The sequence below is a fragment of the Lepidochelys kempii genome, chromosome 2, assembly GCF_965140285.1.
Source record: "Lepidochelys kempii isolate rLepKem1 chromosome 2, rLepKem1.hap1, whole genome shotgun sequence".
Taxonomy (NCBI): domain Eukaryota; kingdom Metazoa; phylum Chordata; order Testudines; family Cheloniidae; genus Lepidochelys; species Lepidochelys kempii.
The window spans coordinates 258,745,085-258,763,474 of record NC_136381.1 but is presented as its reverse complement, the minus strand read 5'-3'; the positions used below and the strand labels follow the sequence as shown (position 1 = coordinate 258,763,474).

The 18,390-nt window shown below is 41.2% G+C and overlaps 2 protein-coding genes across 8 annotated transcripts in view; one reads left to right on the top strand and one right to left on the bottom strand.

Annotated features, from left to right (window-relative positions):
• The window catches only part of DLEC1 (DLEC1 cilia and flagella associated protein), a 54,008-nt gene extending 39,047 nt beyond the window's left edge, over positions 1 to 14,961 (top strand). For 4 of the 6 annotated variants that reach the window (XM_073334708.1, XM_073334706.1, XM_073334709.1 and 1 more), the window contains 15 exons: positions 402 to 590; positions 1,134 to 1,201; positions 3,875 to 4,026; positions 4,900 to 5,015; positions 5,791 to 5,861; positions 6,152 to 6,369; positions 7,652 to 7,804; positions 7,961 to 8,083; positions 8,808 to 8,902; positions 9,006 to 9,090; positions 9,698 to 9,892; positions 10,844 to 11,005; positions 12,406 to 12,559; positions 13,127 to 13,247; positions 14,704 to 14,961. In XM_073334708.1, coding sequence (XP_073190809.1) covers positions 402 to 590; positions 1,134 to 1,201; positions 3,875 to 4,026; positions 4,900 to 5,015; positions 5,791 to 5,861; positions 6,152 to 6,369; positions 7,652 to 7,804; positions 7,961 to 8,083; positions 8,808 to 8,902; positions 9,006 to 9,090; positions 9,698 to 9,892; positions 10,844 to 11,005; positions 12,406 to 12,559; positions 13,127 to 13,247; positions 14,704 to 14,827 — 2,026 coding nt within the window. In that variant the 3' untranslated portion in view covers positions 14,828 to 14,961. Of the gene's footprint in view, positions 1 to 401; positions 591 to 1,133; positions 1,202 to 3,874; positions 4,027 to 4,899; positions 5,016 to 5,790; positions 5,862 to 6,151; positions 6,370 to 7,651; positions 7,805 to 7,960; positions 8,084 to 8,807; positions 8,903 to 9,005; positions 9,091 to 9,697; positions 9,893 to 10,843; positions 11,006 to 12,405; positions 12,560 to 13,126; positions 13,318 to 14,703 lie in introns of all 6 variants that reach the window. The other 2 variants (XR_012157651.1, XM_073334707.1) reach the window with 2 other exon arrangements.
• A 1,472-nt stretch (positions 14,962 to 16,433) lies between these two features.
• The window catches only part of ACAA1 (acetyl-CoA acyltransferase 1), a 41,409-nt gene continuing 39,452 nt past the window's right edge, over positions 16,434 to 18,390 (bottom strand). For both annotated transcript variants that reach the window (XM_073334722.2, XM_073334721.2), the window contains one exon: positions 16,434 to 18,056. In XM_073334722.2, the coding sequence (XP_073190823.2) occupies positions 17,997 to 18,056 (60 nt within the window). In that variant the 3' untranslated portion in view covers positions 16,434 to 17,996. The remainder of the gene's footprint in view (positions 18,057 to 18,390) is intronic.

The following is an 18,390-nucleotide window of genomic DNA, read 5'->3' as shown; positions in this document are numbered from 1 at the left end:
TGCCAAATCTGGTATGTAACAAATGCAACTGTCCTTGATAATTTCAAAGCCTACGTCTGCCTGGTATTTTTAATTGTATCCTTGTGATACCTAACATGACTACTCTGTTTCAGGATGTACTTTAAGTCCTTGCTGTTTCTTTTTTTCAGGTGAGCCAGAAATAGTTTTAATTTGGCAGATCAGCATAATCACTACACCTGAAATAAATTCCTACAGGAATATAATTGAGGGAAACCAATACTGGCAAATGCTGGTGGTATAAATCTTAGGCTAGCTGGTCATTTTAACAAGGGACATCAAAATTGCCTTATGTTGGAAATCTCAACTCTGCCTAAACTGTTTCTATGCTATGAAGAAAGAGGAGTGCTAGCTTTAATATCTGACGTCACTTTTATCTTTAGTGATGAGAAGCAAATGTTACGAAGTCCTCAAGATCTTCTGTTGGACTTTGGATCTGAAGTTGCATTGAAGAGCATAGTAACACGCCAACTAATACTTACCAATCATACTGGAATCGATGCTCCATTCACACTAGAAGCTGAATATTTCAGTAGCTGTCCAGTTACCACAGAGGAACAAGGAAACAGTCTGTAAGTTGTGCCTTTTTTGCTAATGAATCAGATTCTCGGCCTGATTTTCCTTTCATGTTGCTGTGTAAATTTGGAATAATTTCATTGAAATGGAGGTATACTGGTGTGAGGGGACAATCCCCTATTGCCAGGCCACTTCGTGCAATACTGGGTGTTTCTTGAGTTGTCTTTGCTTTGCTTATGAGAAATGATGAATCCTCTGGCTGAGGTACTATGGTTGCAGGCCATCAACTTTTGCAGGAAACACAAAGGGCAGGATTCTCATTTGGTGTAAATAGCATTGCACTATTGACATTAGTGGAGCTATGCTGATTTACACCAGCTGAGGATCTGGCTTACGGAATCCTGAACTTGTGTCTTGGCATTTAAATGGCTTCACATATAAAGAAGCTATTTTAAAAATTCATTTATCAGGTGATTCTAGGAGGTCTGTCTTTGAGCAATAGTTACCCACAATCTAGGAGTTTGGTTGAACTAGCTTGTAAAGTTAGCAAAGACTTGTGCAGCTCACAGACTTATCATTGAGTCTTTTCCTTTTACAAGCTCCACAGCCAGCCTGGTGAAAAGAACAGCACATACCAGAAGACATGGAGCCAAGAGAGCACAATCAGGTATGAGAAAAGCTATTTTTATTGGCCAGAAAGATATCTCCTCACAATTGGCACACTCAGCAACAGCATTTATGGAAAGAGGGCTGAATGGAAATGGAAATCCCTTTATATTAGAGTTTGGGCCTCCAGGACAGGACTGAAACATACTGGTGGACGTTGTGGGGCTTGCCCACAGCATTCAGTGTCTAGTCTGTAGATAGAGGAGTCCAGGCCCCAGGGCAGTCAATCTGGTCCTTTTTACAAGCTCTAAAATTTAAAAAAATTAGGCCAAATTCCAAGCTGATTTCCATCCCCTGCAGCCTCATTGATTTTAGTAGGGTTGGATGGACTGACCAGACAGGATTTGATCCTTTGTTGTTTATTATTTATATTGCAGTAGCTCCCAGAGGTCCTAATCAGGAAGGTTCACAGCTCCGTTGTGCAAGGTATTATACCAGTACAAAGAATCAGACGCTGATACCCTTATTCATCTAGAGGAGCACCTTACTTCACAAGTAGCCATTGAGACTACTTATAAAGTAAGGTGCTATGAGTGAGTAGTGATATCAGAATCTAGCCAATAGCAAATAAAACGTAATTTAAAAGATGCAATAGAAGGTCTACTCCCAGGGGAATTCTGTACCAGTGCGCATGCGCATAATTCATGTGCCACAGAGAATAACTTCTGCCGGAAAGTTGCTGCAGTTACACCTTTTGCCCACCAGGGTCCGCTGTGGCTCTAGAATAGAGCAGACACTCTGGGGCCCTCCCCTGCTGCTATAGGGAAGAGAAAACACTGTGTTCCTTGCAGCGCCCTGCCTGTGGGGCCAAGACAGAAGACAGGGGATACGGGTGGACAGGCAGCGAGGGGCACACGGGGCTGGTGGGGGCATCACAGACTCAGGGCTAGTGGGGCAGGACAGACAGGCGCAGGACCACGTGGGGACAGGGATAGATGTGCCTGACTGAATGGGAGAGGCTAGGAGTCAGCCAGGGTCTGTCTGGGGGAGAGGCCCCAACTGCCTAACAATCCTGCCCTTCCTCCCCCAAAAAACCCTGTTTCATATTTCTCCCACCAACAACCCTCCAGGTACACTCCCAGGATCCTTTTTTCCTCAGCTCCTCTGGTACCTCTGACTCCCCCAAGCCTTTGCCCTGCTTCTGAGGGGTGTGGGAAATAGGGTCTGTATTGTCGTTTAAATTAATTACTCAGAGTTCTGTATTTATATGCCTAGTAAGGAATCTATTTGTCAAAAAACATTTCCTGAATCTTTTTCATTGTCTGTATTGTTACAGACATACTGACTGACTGACAGGAATTTTGAAATAAAGTACCAAAAATAATGGAAACTGGTGTGATTATATTGTTTTATTTTGACAAATAAAATATGCAGAATTTTGCATAATTTTTAATTTTTTGGCGCAGAATTTCCCCAGAAGTAAATGCCTAACATTAGTTCTCACGTTGTATCCTGTGATGCACTTCCACGTGGTCCATGGAGCTGCATCTATGTCAATAGCAGAGCATCTCTGTTTTCAAGAAGTGATGCCTCCTGCCACGTATTATCCAGTCAGGACCGTCTTGGGGTTTCTGGGACATTTTTTTGATCAAGTAAACAAACAAGTCCTTATCTACATCTGGAGTGCTTGCTAAATATCTTAGTCAGGTGTTTGTTAGATGTTTAGATTTCCAGACGCTACCACAACTAGAGGGCTAGCAGACATCTAGAAATAAATAAATAGCATAGATCACGAAGTTAACCAATCAGTCACTCCAATCCCATTGGAGTCAATTTACTTTCATCTTACCAATATTGCTTTTTCATGTAATCAAGCATTACATTTGTGACAGAAAAGTGCAGAACTAGGAGGCTGGCAGGGGAGGTTGTCCTTGGAAGAATCTTTGTCTTAACAAGTGATCCGTAATATAAAAACAGATTGAGAACCACTGAATAGGAAGCTGGAGTGAAAATGATTTGATTCTAGAGCAGTGGTTCCCAAACTGTGGTACATGTACCCCTGGGGTATGTGAGACACCACTGGGGGGTATGCAGGAGAAATTGTGTAATGGTGGATTTTATTTATTATTTTATTTATTGCATTTTCATAATAGGCTACTCAGACGAAGCTTTAAAATTCTGTGGGAATTTGTTATATAAAGTACGGTAGTTAATTTACTTCAAGATGTACCAGTGAGAACACAAATACACAGAGATGCTGACGTACAGAGCCCTCACCTCCAATCACTGTACAGCGCAGGTTCAGTTGCCCAGCAACTGTCCAGTCTAGTCTATCTGAGCTCAGAACTTAGGGTTTTTTTCGGTTGTATACATTGCACTATACCTATATCCGTATATAACAGTGAAATACAGACAGATGGCTAAAGACAAATAGTGTTAAGAAGAACACACAAAGTATCAGTGATAAGAAGGGTAGGGGTACATGGGCAGCTGGTAGATCTGGAAGGGGGTATGTGGACTGCTGGCAGCTCTGGAAGGGGGTATACAATAGGAAAAGTTTGGGAAACTATTCTAGAGGCTGAATTCTCAACTTTGTAAATAGGCATAGCTTCACTGAAGCCAGTGGAACTACCCTGATTAATACCAGCTGATGATCTGAACATGTATTTTGTTTGAAAAACAAACCTTATTCCATTTCCTAGAAATCTTATCAAATGCTCTTCTATTCTTTCAGCATTTATGCTGGCATTACTGTCTCATGGGAGAGGAGTGGCTTTCCATGCCCAACCTTCCACAGGAACTCTGAAAGCCTTCCAGCAGCTAATTATAGAAATAACAGCTTATAACAACATGTGGGGAGAGTACCATGATGATCTCATCTGTAGGGTAGGTGAGGCTTTTTCTTCTGATAACCAAATCTGCATGGTCAGTTTGGGGCCAATTGTCTTTCCCCAAATTCCTCTTTGCTAAAACACATTCTTCTGCTTGTCAGGATTTCAATAAAGATTCAGAGTAGCTTTTTCTAGACTGTTTCTTCTGACAAGGTTTAGTTGACAATTGTCCTCTCCTGTTAAAATGTATGGATCTGGTTTTGGCCACATGTCGAAGGCCTTTTTTTTCAGAAGGCTGTAACAGAGTTCCACAACATAGTTTTGTTCCATCTACAAAATCCAGTTGTAACAGTCGCTACTCGGCTCCACCAACCCAATATGTTGTGCTGTTGTGCCTGGTGGAAGGGCTCTTAGGCTTTGTCTACACTGGCACTTTGTCGGCAAAACTTTTGTCATTCCGGGGTGTTAAAAAACCACACACACACACCCCGAATGTTTTACCGACAAAAAGCACTGTTGTGAACAGCACTTTGTCACCAGGGGGCGCTCTTCTGCCGACAAAGCCACTGCATCTCGTGGGGGCTGGAAGTTTTTTGTCAGCAGGAGAGCTCTCTCTTGCTGACAAACAGCAGCTACATGGCGTGCCTTTTAGCGGCACGGCTGTAGCGGCAAAACCGTGTTGCTAAAAGCCTCGTAGTGTAGCCATAGCCTTAGAAAGGCATTAAGCAGAATGACCAATAGATTAGGTACAGGACTTTTCTGGTGACAAGAGTCCTCATTAGATCTCTTGCTTCACTAATGTCCTTTAAAAGAGAGAGTTAAAAAAAACTGAAAATCCATTTGGCTCAAAGGCTATGATATAATTTAGTAACCCACGTTCTAAGGTAGCATTTAATTCTAATTGCCAAGATGCATTGTTTTTTCTTAGGTGGGAGACTTACGGCCTACATTAATTCCTATGCAAATGACTGTGAAAGGTTGCCCAATCTTCTTGCAGATGACAGGACCCCAGACTGAACACCAAACAAAGATACCAATAATCAGGTATAGCCCCCCAAATGCTGTTTGTAAGGACGTCAGACGTTTCAAATGCCATTAGACTATGCCTACAGTGTTCATTTTTGGTCATTTGCTGTTGTTCAGTAAGAAGGCAGACAATGTTCAATGGTATATTTGTCAAAATACAGTGTGTGCTTTATTTTGTTTAGACAGTCAAACATTACACTAAGGCCTTATCTGATGTAGATAAGTTTAGCTTACCGCTTTGTTTGTGTTTCCTAGCATGACTGTAAAATGCCCTGTTTCCATATACAACATCTCCTAAATCCTTCATCAACCATGCTACCAACCATTCTTCCAGACTGTTTTCTCGGGGTTTAATACTGATTGAATTTCAGTCATTCCAGGCTCAATTGATTCAGGGCCAGCATGGACAGAGATCACTGGCATGCCAGTACCAATGGTGGAAAAAGTCCTGCTACTCCTGTCACTGAGGAGGTAGCCTCTGCCACTCCAACGCTTCTATTGACTTCTTTATCCACCATCTTTCATAAGCACATTTGCTCACACACACGAGTTTGAGACAACTATGTCATCAGAATATGGAGGGAATGGATAATGGAATGTAATCTGAATGTACAAAATAACTTTGTTTCCTAGATTTACTGTAGATTATCTGGTTTCCAATACAACAAACTGCCAACAGTAACTCTTTAAGCTGATCTGTTTCCACTTTGTTAATGACTCATTTAAAAGAAAAATTCTTAGGAGTTGACTTAACAATTGCACATTGTAATATTAACTTATTCCTCCTTTCCAGGTTTGGTGCTCATGTCTCTGGTGGGGATACTGTCACCCGCTGCATCAGACTCAACAACCCCACTCCCTGTGGTAAGGCTGGTTTCATATTCTAAGATATACGAGCTAGGCTGGGATCCTTGGACCTGGCTAGACTGTGTCTAGTGCAAGACCAGTGACAGGCGAAGATGGGTTTAAGTCACATTTACGCTCTTCTGATCTTTGAGGAATCCCTGACTGGTCCTGAGAGTAAAAAACTTCCACTTAAGTGCGCTTGGCGTCCGTGTGCCATTGTCAAACTAGTCCACTTTTTCTCAAGGGCCAAAAAAGCTATGTTATTGTTGGCCTGACTAAGATTAATAGTTCTTTCCTTTTTCATTCAGACATTCGCATGGACTGGAAAACTTACAATCAAGAAAAAGATCATGAGAAGCTGGTGGACCTCTTGCTGTTTTATGGCCCTCACTTTCCTATGAAGAACGTAGAGGAGAATGAGATTGAGTCAACTGCGAGCGCCTCAGAGACTGAAATTGTGTTAAACTGGGATAAAATTCCAAGCAGCCCAGACACCATTTCTCCAGCCTCCTTCGTGACAGATGATGTAAGGTCATGGCAGCCTGGTTTTCTAAACCCCATTATCAGAAAAGCGAACAGAATGCTGGGAATCATTAGGAAAGGGCTGGATGATAAGACAGAAAATATCATACTGCCTCTGTATAAATCCATGCTACATCCATATTTTGAATGCTGCGGGCAGATGTGGCTGCCCCATTTCAAAAGATACACTGCAATTTGAAAGGTGCAGAAAAGGGCAACAACAATGGTTAGAAGTATATAACAGCTTCCATATGAGGAGAGATGAATAAGACTGGAACTTTTCAGCTTGGAAAAGAGATGATTAAGGGGGATATAATAGAGGTCTATAAAATCATGACAGGTGTATAGAAAGTAAATATGGAAGTGTTATTTACTCCTTCTCGTAACAGAAGAACTAGGGGGTCACCAAATGAAATTAATAGGCAGCAGGTTTAAAACAAACAAAAGGAAGTATTTCTTCACACAAGGCACAGTCAACCTGTGGAACTCCTTGCCAGAGGATGTTGTGGAGGCCACAGGGGAAGTTCCAGAAGATTGGAAGGGAGCTAATGTGTCATTTTTTTAAAAGAGGTTAAGGGGTGACTTGATTAGACTATAAGTACCTACATGGGGAGCAAATATTAAATAAGTGGCACTTCAGTCTAGCAGAGAAAGATATAACATGATCCAATGGCTGGAAGATGAAGCTAGACAAAATCAGACTGGAAATTAATAAATTTTTAATGGTAAGAGTAATTAAAAATTGTTAACAATTTATCAAGGGTCATGGTGGATCCTGCATCACTGACCATTTTAAAATCAATCAGGATGGGATGTTTTTCTAAGTGATCTACCCTAGGAATTATTTTGGAGAAGTTCTCTGGCCTGTGTTATACAGGAGGTCAGACTAGATGATCATAATGGTAATTTCTGTTCTTAGAATCTATGTATCGGTATTAAACCAACACTATTTTTTGTTTTGAAAACATTAATCTAGGAAGCCATGGGCTGGAATGCTGCTTTGCATGATGAGCAAGACACTCCTAAGGCTCAGTCTTGCTGTCATCTGAACAGCATTGGGGTACCTGACCTTCCATTGATTTCAGTGGGAGGTCAGGGCATCCAGCGTCCGCAGGAGTTACCCCGAGTCACAGTGTTTAATGGGAGAAACCAGGGTTTATGCTGGAAAGTGAGACAAAATGATATTAGCTATTTTTGCTCTCTCCTTTTGTTTTGAGAATGATGGTTCTGCCTTCCCATAGTCCTGTGCTGAATATGTAACATTCCTTACCCTTTCGTACCTGTAGGAGTCAGATGTAGACAACAAGGAAGAGAAAGGAAGGAGTGATTCTGAAGTCTGGAGACCAGTAAATAATCAAAAGAAAATAATCTCTGTCCTTGTACAAGCTCATGAAGGGTTTCCTTCCGACTATCCCTACTGTATAACTCCTACACAAATCGTAAGCTGTGGCTCTTATGTGTCCTTGTATGATTTTTATGTATGCTTTAACTGCAAAGCTCAATGCAACCTTAGATGTAGATCTGTTAAGGTGCCTCCATAATGCAAAACTGCTCATTTGCTTTAGCTAAATGCCTGTATAATATTTTGATTCCAGGTTGTTCCTGCAGGTGGCAGTGCCTCCATCCATATTTCCTTCACTCCACTCACGTTACCAAAGCTCATTAACAAAACGGAATGTGAGGGGTTTGCATTGGGTTTCATGAGTCTAGACAGCAAGGTAAATGTACTAGCACAGCTAAGTATTTAGCTAAGTGGTATTGTCACTTCTGTTTGCTTCTTTCTGCGCTGAATGCTGATCAGTAACAGTGAAGCTATTTTATTATTTATTCCTTACAACATGGGGAGCAGGTGGTGAATGGTGATTTCTGCTACTGATTAGCTAATAACTGCACACACAGCTAATTTATACTAAAACCGTTTTTAATAAGGGAACAGGGAATTAGGACTTAGACTCCTGAGTGCTATTCCCAGCTCTCCCTCTCATTCACTGTGTGAATTTGGACAAGTCACCTATCTTCTATCAGACTCTTCCCTGGTGAAGTTGGAGTACAAGTTACAGGCTGCTGCAAAGCTTAAATAATGTTTGTAAAGAACTTTGAGATCCTCAGCTGTGAAGCACAAAGTGTTATTAACTATAATAAAATATTTAGTAAAGAAATTTTATAAAATTTTAGAACATATGAGTTGCCCCCATATTAATGAGAGGCTTTCACCTAATTTATTAAGAATTTTTGTTTGCATTCAAAATGCAAATATAGCTCAGATTCTGCTATTCACAGAATTTTTATAGAGGTAGCATAATTTACTACAAAGAATAGGCCAAACACTGCCAGAGTTCATCTATGGCTGACAGCTTTGAGAAACACCCTCTCAGATTGAAGTTAGTGCTTCAGCTTTGACACATTAGTTTGATCCTCATGTATTCTTCCTTTTCTTATCAGCTTGCACAAGGGATACCTGGCAAGGTGACTCGTTCATATGGCTATGGAGTTGCACCGTTCCGAATGGACTTGCAAGCTTCTGTAAAGCCTGCTTTGTGAGTACAACAGCTCCGACAGGTCATAAACTTACAGTAAACAACTAAATGAAATCAGAGACTAAGGAAAGGGTTCTAACAGCCTGTGATTCCTTACGTTCAGGTTAACTATAGAAATGGATCATGATGGAGGAATGGTGTTTCATTCCATGGCAAGTGATCTCATACCAAATCAACCCCTTTCTGGAGTGAGTATCTAACATATTACTGTATTAAGGTGTATTTAAATATACTGCTCAGCTGTTAAGATCATTCATGGCAACACTCACATTGCTGTAAAATAATGTTTTACTGACCACGTCCTGGTGATGCAGTGTTAAATTGTTTACCCACAACGCAATACCTTTATTTTTTTTGGTAGACTACAAACTAGGCCAGAGGAGACTAGAGTATAATTACCTGTAAGTCAAGAAGGGAGATGTTATTTCAGGAAGACGGCTATTCTGTGTTAGGTTAATTTACCGTAGTGATCTTTTAAGTATCAAAACAATTATTCATTTTCAGATTTTAAAAGATTCTGGAGCAGAATGAAGGTGATTTAGCTCCCAGCATGTCTGTGAATTTTGGTGATTCACAAAGTTCTATCAAATTTTGTTTTTAAACCTTTTATTATATCTTTATTTTACATTTTAATCAAGAGATTCTGAAGCACCCACACCGAGAAAAAAGAAAGTGGTTTGGGGAAGGATCCTCCAAATCTCAGATGCTATGGAATGGCTCGAGAGACTAGATAGCCTTCAAGCCTCTGGAGGGAATTCAGATTGAAAGTAGTTTAATAAATACATTCTCCTTCAGGTTTTGACAGATTCAGTCCTTACTCACAACCTGAAACTCACCAATTCCACAGAGGCTCCCCTGCACTTCAGGATCCTTCTATCTGTGCCCTTCGCTGTGTCCAGTATCGACCCCAACAGGAGCCTGAAAACATCCCACAGCGACAGGGAGGAGCAAGGGAAGCAATTTCTACTTCATCCACAGCAAAATGTGCTGGTAGGTTCAAAAAAGCCCCTCGGGCCAGGACAGTTTAAGGCTTGTCAACCCAGTGCATTAGTCCGCACTAAAGGGGTGTCAATTCTATTGCACACTAACTGGCCCACATGGACCCTGCTGGCATGCAGTACTATTTCAGCAGGGACTGGTGTCCACTCTGGTACCCACTAGAATTTACACCTCTCTAGTGCAGATTAATCCTCCATGTAGACAAGCCCTTAGTAATTAGTATACAAACATGGCCTAGGTGAACTGCAAAGCTTTGGGGAGGAAGGAAAAACATAATTGTACAATGGTGCTTGTTATGCTTTTCTTATTGGCAATGTCCCACTGAAGTCACTTTGCAGGAAGCACTAAATCAGTATCAGAATATCATAATGATAGATGTATTTACAATGTAAAAGAAAATATTTGGCTTTCCACTCTTCCTTTCAAGGCCTGAGCTTCCCATCTGCTAACTCCTATGTTAGATGACAGGGGAAGGCAGAAGAATCCTGTTTCATTTTAGGTGTATCTGTTGGTGTCAGGGAATAGTCACTCAGCAAAGAATGAAATAACTACACTTCAACATGGGCACACGGGGCTTGATTCTGACAGCAAAACTAACAACTCCACGGAAGTCAATAGAATTACTTCTGTAAAAGTGCAATTAGGGAGAGGAGAATCTGGAGAATTCACAATCTTCAACTTGCGGGTTTTTCTCCTCATATTTTAAAGCATTACAGTTCACCTTTCGCCCTCTGTTTCACTGCACTCGCCTTTAGGAAATAGTTCTGGATTTTGAAAAAAATGTCAAGATTTTTTTTAAACCTTTGCCTTGTTGTACAGGATCCCATGGGATTTTGGGCACTGGCATGATTCTTTTGGGTTATGATGGAAATCTGCGCTCTGGGGCAGAGCTGTGGATTTCCTACAGTTACTTCACACATTTTCATCTGAATTTCCCCCCAGGTGAAAGTGTCATTTCACACAACTCTGGAGTTACTTACATATCAGAATCTGCCAGCTGACCAGCTGCTCTCAGGAATCAAAGTGCTCCAGTTTGAGAATGGAGACAGGAAAGTGGAATTCAGTCAAAATCTGGTTATTGAATACAGTAACAGAACGACCCAGGTAACAAGCACTGAAGAACAAAAGTAACTCTAAAAACTTATGTTCATGATGGACCTTTAATACAGAATGATCAGTTATTTTTCATAACTTACCCACCACTGAAATGCAGCTGCTTCTAGGGTAAAGTATGCCAACTAACCAATAATGAACAGCAGCACTGCACAAAAGTAATAGCTTTCAACTGAAACTGCAGGGGACTCTCAGGATAACAGACGGTTAATCTCAGTGTGGCGGCCTAATTCAAAGTCCCATAGGTTCTTTGATTGTACAATAGGAAGGCCTAGATTTCAGCCAAAAGACAGCACCCTCCCATGAGACTTTGCCCCTTGACACCATGCTGAGGCATTTGCTCAGTACTGACTCAGCGAGAGTGCTAGGGACTGAGTTACCAGCATCACCTCCTGCAGCAATATTCCTTGGAGGTCTCTTGTGGCTGCTTAGCTGATGGGATGGGATGGGATGGGATATGATCACAGCCCCCACAGTTTGAAACTGACCTCTTCCAGACTGAAGGCTATAAAATCAGCAGTTTCAGTGCTGTGCAGAATTTTTTCATTCAAGGTATTTCTAAAGTTTTGCTCACTGTGGTATCTAAGATATGGACAACATAATAATAACTGTAGACAGCCTGTGTAAAAAAACAATTTGCAACTATGTGCCAGATACAGCTCTAAAGAAGGAAGAGAAACTAGAATGTCTGTGTCTTCATACATCAGAATGTACAATGAACATTACCTTGCTGAGGACATATAACGTTGCTGTTCTGAAAACCTCCCTGAAAAAGCAACACAGCACCCTTAACTGTCGTAATAGGCCACAGGCTTAAACAAAGTCTGAACTATAGAGTGTAATCTCTCTTCTCTTGCCTAAGCCAACATCTGAGAAACTAAGGTCTGGTCTACACTAGACCTATACTGGTATAATTACGTCATTCAGGGGTGTGAAAAATCCACATCACAGAGCAACGTAGTTATAGCAACCTAATCCCCCTTGTATACAGCGTTATGTCAGCAGAAGAGCTTCTGCCACCGACATAGCTACCATCTCTCAGGAGGTGGATTAACTCTGCTGACAGACGAGCTCTCTCCTGGCAGCTTAAAGCATCTTCATTAAAGCGCTACAGTAGCACAGCTGTGCCAATGCAGTGTTTTAAGTGTGGGCTTGCCCTAAATAATCACAGAATCATAGATTTTAAGGTCAGAAGGGACCATTATGATCATCTCTGGCACAACGCAGGCCACAGAACCTCACCCACCCACTCCTGTAAGAAACCCCTAACTTATGTCTGAGCTACTGAAGTCCTCAAATCGTGGTTTAAAGACTTCAGTGCTTGTTACTTTTTGGACAAAGTTATGGATTGTTGTTTTTTTTAACTCCCTTCCTCTCTTGTATTCTTCCAGCTCGTGCCAGTGACTGCATACCTTACTGTCCCACTATTGGAGCTCTCTTGTGAGACAGTTGCTTTTGAGACCTGCTTTGTAGACCAAACTAGGACAGAAGATGTCTTCCTGTTAAACAGGAGCAGATGCAGAAGTTACTGGACTGCTTTACTGGGTATTAAGCCTGTGCAATAGATTCCCTTTGTTATAAGAGGCTAGGCTAACACTTTGTGTTCTGTTTTAGTAAGATGAGCACACACATCTAGTCAATACATACGACATGATGACAACCATTCAGTAAGAAGCAGGTCAGGTTCTGATCTCACTATTTTTACTCCAATGTTTCTTCGCTGACTTCAGTAATTACTTCAGATGTACACCAGAGAATAGAATCAGACCCACCATATTTATTGATCTCTCTTTTCTAACTTAAGGCCTGATCCTAAGAGGAAGTGAGCACCAGGAACTCCCATTGACTTCAGCCTGAGCTTGCTTCTAATGAGGTTCATGTAAAATGCCCGTTTATTTCAGTGGGAGCAGGACTAGACCATTTTATTTTGCCATTTACAACTCCCACTACCCCAGCTTGCCCTGCAAATGAAAATGTAGACAAGTCAAATGTGACAATACCAGACACTTTTTCATTGGCAAGTCAGGAGATGTTTTGTTTACTTGCATGAATACTGTGTTATACACAAGGCTCTTATATCATGTCAATTGATATTTTCATACTTTGCTGCAGACCAACAGGAAGAGCATAAGAGCATGGCAGTATTTTCCATCTGCCCCACTCACGGAATTCTTGAGGCACCTGAAGGCAGCTTACCCACCAAAGCAGCTTTAAAGATCAGTTTTACCGCAAGGTAGAGTAAGAGAACAGAAGTTTTGCTGTCTTTGGAGTTGACTAAGAACGGCCTTGCAGACTGCTATGGTGTAAGGAGTAGTTAAAACAGAAATTAACTGTTACCACAGTGTGTGCCTCCACCAAACAGCTGCCCAGTTCTCTGGGCTACAGTGTTGTCTATGAGAAGAGAATAAAAGTGGTTTTGCTTCCCTCATAATCCAAGAACAAATGCTTCTGCTAAAATTATCAGCCATTATGTAGCTGAATTATTGAGACATATTCAGTCAATAGAGGCCCATTTACACATGGGAATGCATTTTAACATGGCTGTACTGCGCAGTTCCTGCATGTACCCGGACAAAGGGGATTTAGACATCTTAATTCCCATTTGCCCATACATTTCCACAGCATGCACACAAGAGTCAGGGTACAGTAAATGCCCAAATCAAGGTACATGCTTTTTCATGCAAACCTTAGGCAATGACGTTTTGGAAATATTACCATGAGTTTATCATTAGAGTTCAGAGGCACCCCGCTGAGATGAAGCTCTTACAGCTACTGTTTCTGTGCTGGTACTACAAACTGCTGTGCATGGCCAATGTCCGAGCCCTCTGGTTGTCTCCTTAGATTTTAAATTCCTTATCATAGGGCTCATATCCTGCCCATGGTGCCCAACAAGTGCTCAGGAAAGTTGAACCCTTGCTGTTCCACATAGTATTCTGTGAAGTCACACTAAGAAGCTTACCACACTGTCTCTACACGCTGAACTAGCCAGGAATGGCGAATTGCGGCCACGGGGAGCTGCAAGGGGCCATGCCTGTGGACTGCCAACGTAAACAAAATGTCTCGTGGCCCACTAGTGGACTACCCTGACGGGCCACTTGCTGAAGGTTGGCGACTCCTGCTCTAGATCTAGAATTCACACGTCACAAGTTAACCAAAACTACACTTACTGTAAATGTTTGCCTAAAGCTAACATTCAGTTGACTGCCTCCTGCCCTATTAGAACCAATGGGAAAATTTTCTCATCTAACCTGCCTTTTCCATAGGACAATAGCTGTCCCCTGGAGAAAGCTCAGCGTCATTCCCTGCCATCACAATAATACCTGTCATTTAGATATTTATAAAAATACAACTACACAACAAAAAGAACATTGAAGCTTTCCTTCCAAACACCACATTAACACATTCAACATCATATATACCATTAGGTAAGACACTGTTAAAAAGCATACTGGTACCCAGTTACTACATGTGATGTGATGGTACATGAAACTGGGCCAGGCTACAGTAGTCAAAACTCACCCATAAGGAAAGCAAAGTTAACTTCCGCAGTATCAGATAGCTGGCCAGCACAACAAATGTCAGAGAACAGCATCATTCTCCCCCTCCCAGCCCCCTTATAGAACTGTGCTGTATTCTTGCACGTAGTAGAATGGCAAACTAACTGAATGTCTTCTCCCTTTGTATTTTAGGAGTAATGTGCAATATGAAACTACAGTGACTGTTTCTGGAATGCTGGGAGAAAAGCCCTGCAAACTACAGATCAGAGGCAGAGGATCTTATGATGAGAAATATGAAGATCTCCGCTTAATATAAGAGAGATGGTATAGATTAGGTGTCAAGATCACATTCTTGGCTATTGAAGTCACTAGAAGTTACATATGTATACTGAATGCCACTATTTAAACTACATTGCCCATATTTTCATGTACTTAAGATTTAAATAAAAATTGTAGTTTTAAAATAAATTCCAAGTAGTGTATAACAAAGAATTTTACTGAACTAGGATAATTGTCTACTGGACAAATCCCATTCAACAGGTGTTTAGTATGTGTTGAATTTTATAGTTACCTTTTATTGGCATATGCCCATTGATACTTCCAAGGTATCTGTTTCACAGTTCTTTTAAAATTGCCCTGCTTTGTAGAAGGAGGCTCCTGTAACAGTTTAGTTTGCTCCTTGGTTTAAAAAAAGAAAAGGAGTACTTGTGGCACCTTAGAGACTAACCAATTTATTAGAGCATAAGCTTTCGTGAGCTACAGCTCACTTCCTCAGATGCATATCGTGGAAAGTCAGCCATTAATTCCACATAATAATAGTTAGGTGCAAACTAGAGACTTAGAAATAGCGAACAAGACCATCATTCTGACTGCCTCAGTTTCTTTCAGTGCCTTGGAATATAAAAGTCAATGGGAGCTGGGTATCTATATCCCTTAGGCACCTTTAAACATTTAGGTTGGTATTTTTTAAGTAGTAAGTGTCTGGGAGTTGGTCATGGTCCCCTACCCCTGCAACTATAGAAGGGGGATTCCACCCCACTTCATGTTCTTGCGCTCCCTTGGTTCCCACCTACTCACACTTTCCTGTTTACAGTAATACCAACAAAACTGAAAGTCACTCTGATGTTCCCATTTCTGAGAGCATAACAGTTTCCCACCCTCATCCTGCAACAGAAGTATTTTGCAGACAGTGTGTGAGGAATCTTTGCTAGCAAAGAGCAGAAACAGAAGTAGTTTTAGCAAGCGTCAGACAGATTTGTTCAACCAGTCAATCCCCTGTATCCATAAAAGCCTGGGCCAGAATTTTCAAATGTGGGCATGCAAAGTGAGGCATCTCATAGACTCACAGACTTTAAGGCCAGAAGGGCTGATTGCGATCATCTAGGCTGACCTCCTGCATATCACAGGTCACAGAACCTCACCCACACCCTACTGTAATAGACCCATAACCCCTGGCTGAGCTACTGAAGTCCTCTACTAATGAGTGAAAGACTTCAAGTTATGGAGAAGCCACCATTTACTCTAGTGTAAACCAGAAAGTGGCCCCTTCCCTATGCTGCAGAAGAAGGCAACCCCCTTCACCCACGCCCCAGGGTCTCTGCCAATCTGACCTGGAAGAAAATTCCTTCCTGACCCAAAACATGGTGATCAGTTGAACTATGAGTATGTCAGCAAGACCACCAGCCAGACACCTGGGAAAGAATTCTCTCTGTAGTAACTCATCTAAATCAAAACAGTCTAATTTTTCCAGAGATAGGAACTGGAGGCCTCCCTGTCCCTCTGATTTCAGCATCTCACTTTGCAGCCCTACCTCAGACTTCTGCCTTGGAACTCTAGCATGCTGCTCACATACCACTTGAATAAGTGTGACTAGTTTAGTGGGTTTTTTCCCCATTCGTAGGGAAAGAATATAAAAAATCAGCCCATCTTTAACTGTGGCCTTTAATTACTGATCCCGATTTTTAGAACATAGCAATTACATTCAAGTACCCAATTATGTTAAGTGCATAACAAAGAAACAGGACACAACTTTTCAGCTTGTCAGATGACAATAAGTACATTTCCTTTTAAAATAGTTAGCATTAGGAGTTTAAATGGTCTTTTGAAGGTAGTAACTAAATCCATTTATTCATGTCTGAATACCAGTGACATCACAGCAGAAATTTTGGAAGCCTTCACAATCTATCACTAACTTCTAGCAGCTAACCTTCCGGTGATCTGCCCCACACCATCCATTTCCTCTCTGGTCATCCCTACTACGATAACCCTCCACCATTCCTTCCATAATAACTGTCTCAAGGTTATCTCCAACTCTACGCCTAATGTGACCAAAGTATATTAGCTTGCTACTGAAGAAGCGAAATGGTTGTACAATACAAAAAGTATGTCTTTGCACTGGTAATAAAACCATACTGATTCAGGGAGAATGCTACTGATATTCATGTAGAGTTAACAGAAAAAAAAAGGGGGGGGGCAAAATCAGTCCTATATTAGGGTAGTGAGATACAAAATAAGCTTTTATTAAATGTTAATTCAGAAAAAAGGCTGATTTTTGTAGAAGTCACAAAACAAGCTAACATTAAGTAAAAACGCTATAAAGTTAAGGATGGAATGGTCAGCTTTTATTTTACAATTACTAGTTTGCATAGCCTGCTCAGCCCTTCTCTGCCTTTTATTTCACTCCTCTCATTTACAAGAGAAATCTTATTCGTGAATGGACAAACTTGCATACAATTCCATCTACTCTGCCCAAATTTGTTTAACAGAAAAACATGGGAGTTTTTTAATAAAAAAAACAACAAAACCACCACACATACTGGGCAAGTGGACAAATTAGATGAGCCATAAAGGATCGTTATAACCTGAATGTAATCACTCAGGCTGTTGTTGAAATACCAGGGCTTAACCACTTTAAAAAAACATTTTCATTGTTGCTGCTGATTTAATCAATCATCCTAGGATGATCCCTTAAAAACATTATCGTTAGGTAGTAAAAAATCTACGTATGTCGTGTGTTGGAAAAATTGCTCCATGTGCATCAACATTCAGTTGCCTATGCAACTGTACCTTAACATCTGTCATTAAAAAAACCAAGATCCACATGAACTTCATCTTTCTGAATTACAGCCCTGATCCCCTGGTTCCACACGAGTAATTTTACCTATGAGTACCATTGACTCCAGTGGGATTACTAATATGCATGTGAATTGAGGCCTCTATTTTTAAGATCAAAACTGACTGAACTGAGCTCATCTATGTCCCCTGGCATTAGCATACCTTAGCTTTGAGGCAGCCACCAAGCTCATTTCCTCCCACCCCGAAGTATTTCAGTATACAGTGCACAGACATTTATACCCTTTAAGTTCCATTAAACAAATTCCTGAACCCACTTGCATTTTTACAGTGCAAATTATTCATCATCATTGGAAAATGAAGAGTCAGATGCGGTGCTTCTCTTGTACAATGGAATTCACTTCCCTGGGTATTCAAATACTGCTGCAGCTCCCATACCAGTTCCAATGCACATGGATACCACACCATACGCTCTGGAACAAAACAAGTTAGTGTGTGGTTAGAAACAACAACCCTGGTTCTAGATTGCCTGAAAAAAATCAGTGAATAAAGTTAACTTATACTGCCCACAAACCTAAAGGTTGGCTTAGATACAAAAAGATTCTAATTCAGGAACAGTCTCTGGTGCCTATTTCCCTAAAGTGGGAAAGAGAGATTCCTTATACAAGTTTCCTTTCAGCCAACTCTTCTATGCCCCATGGCATCACAGATATATCCACTCTCCCAGGAGTGGCACACTGTAAGAACTGTGCCCCTCAGCGATCAAAGAAGATAAATTAACTGGGGACGTGGGTTATAGAGGGGGTG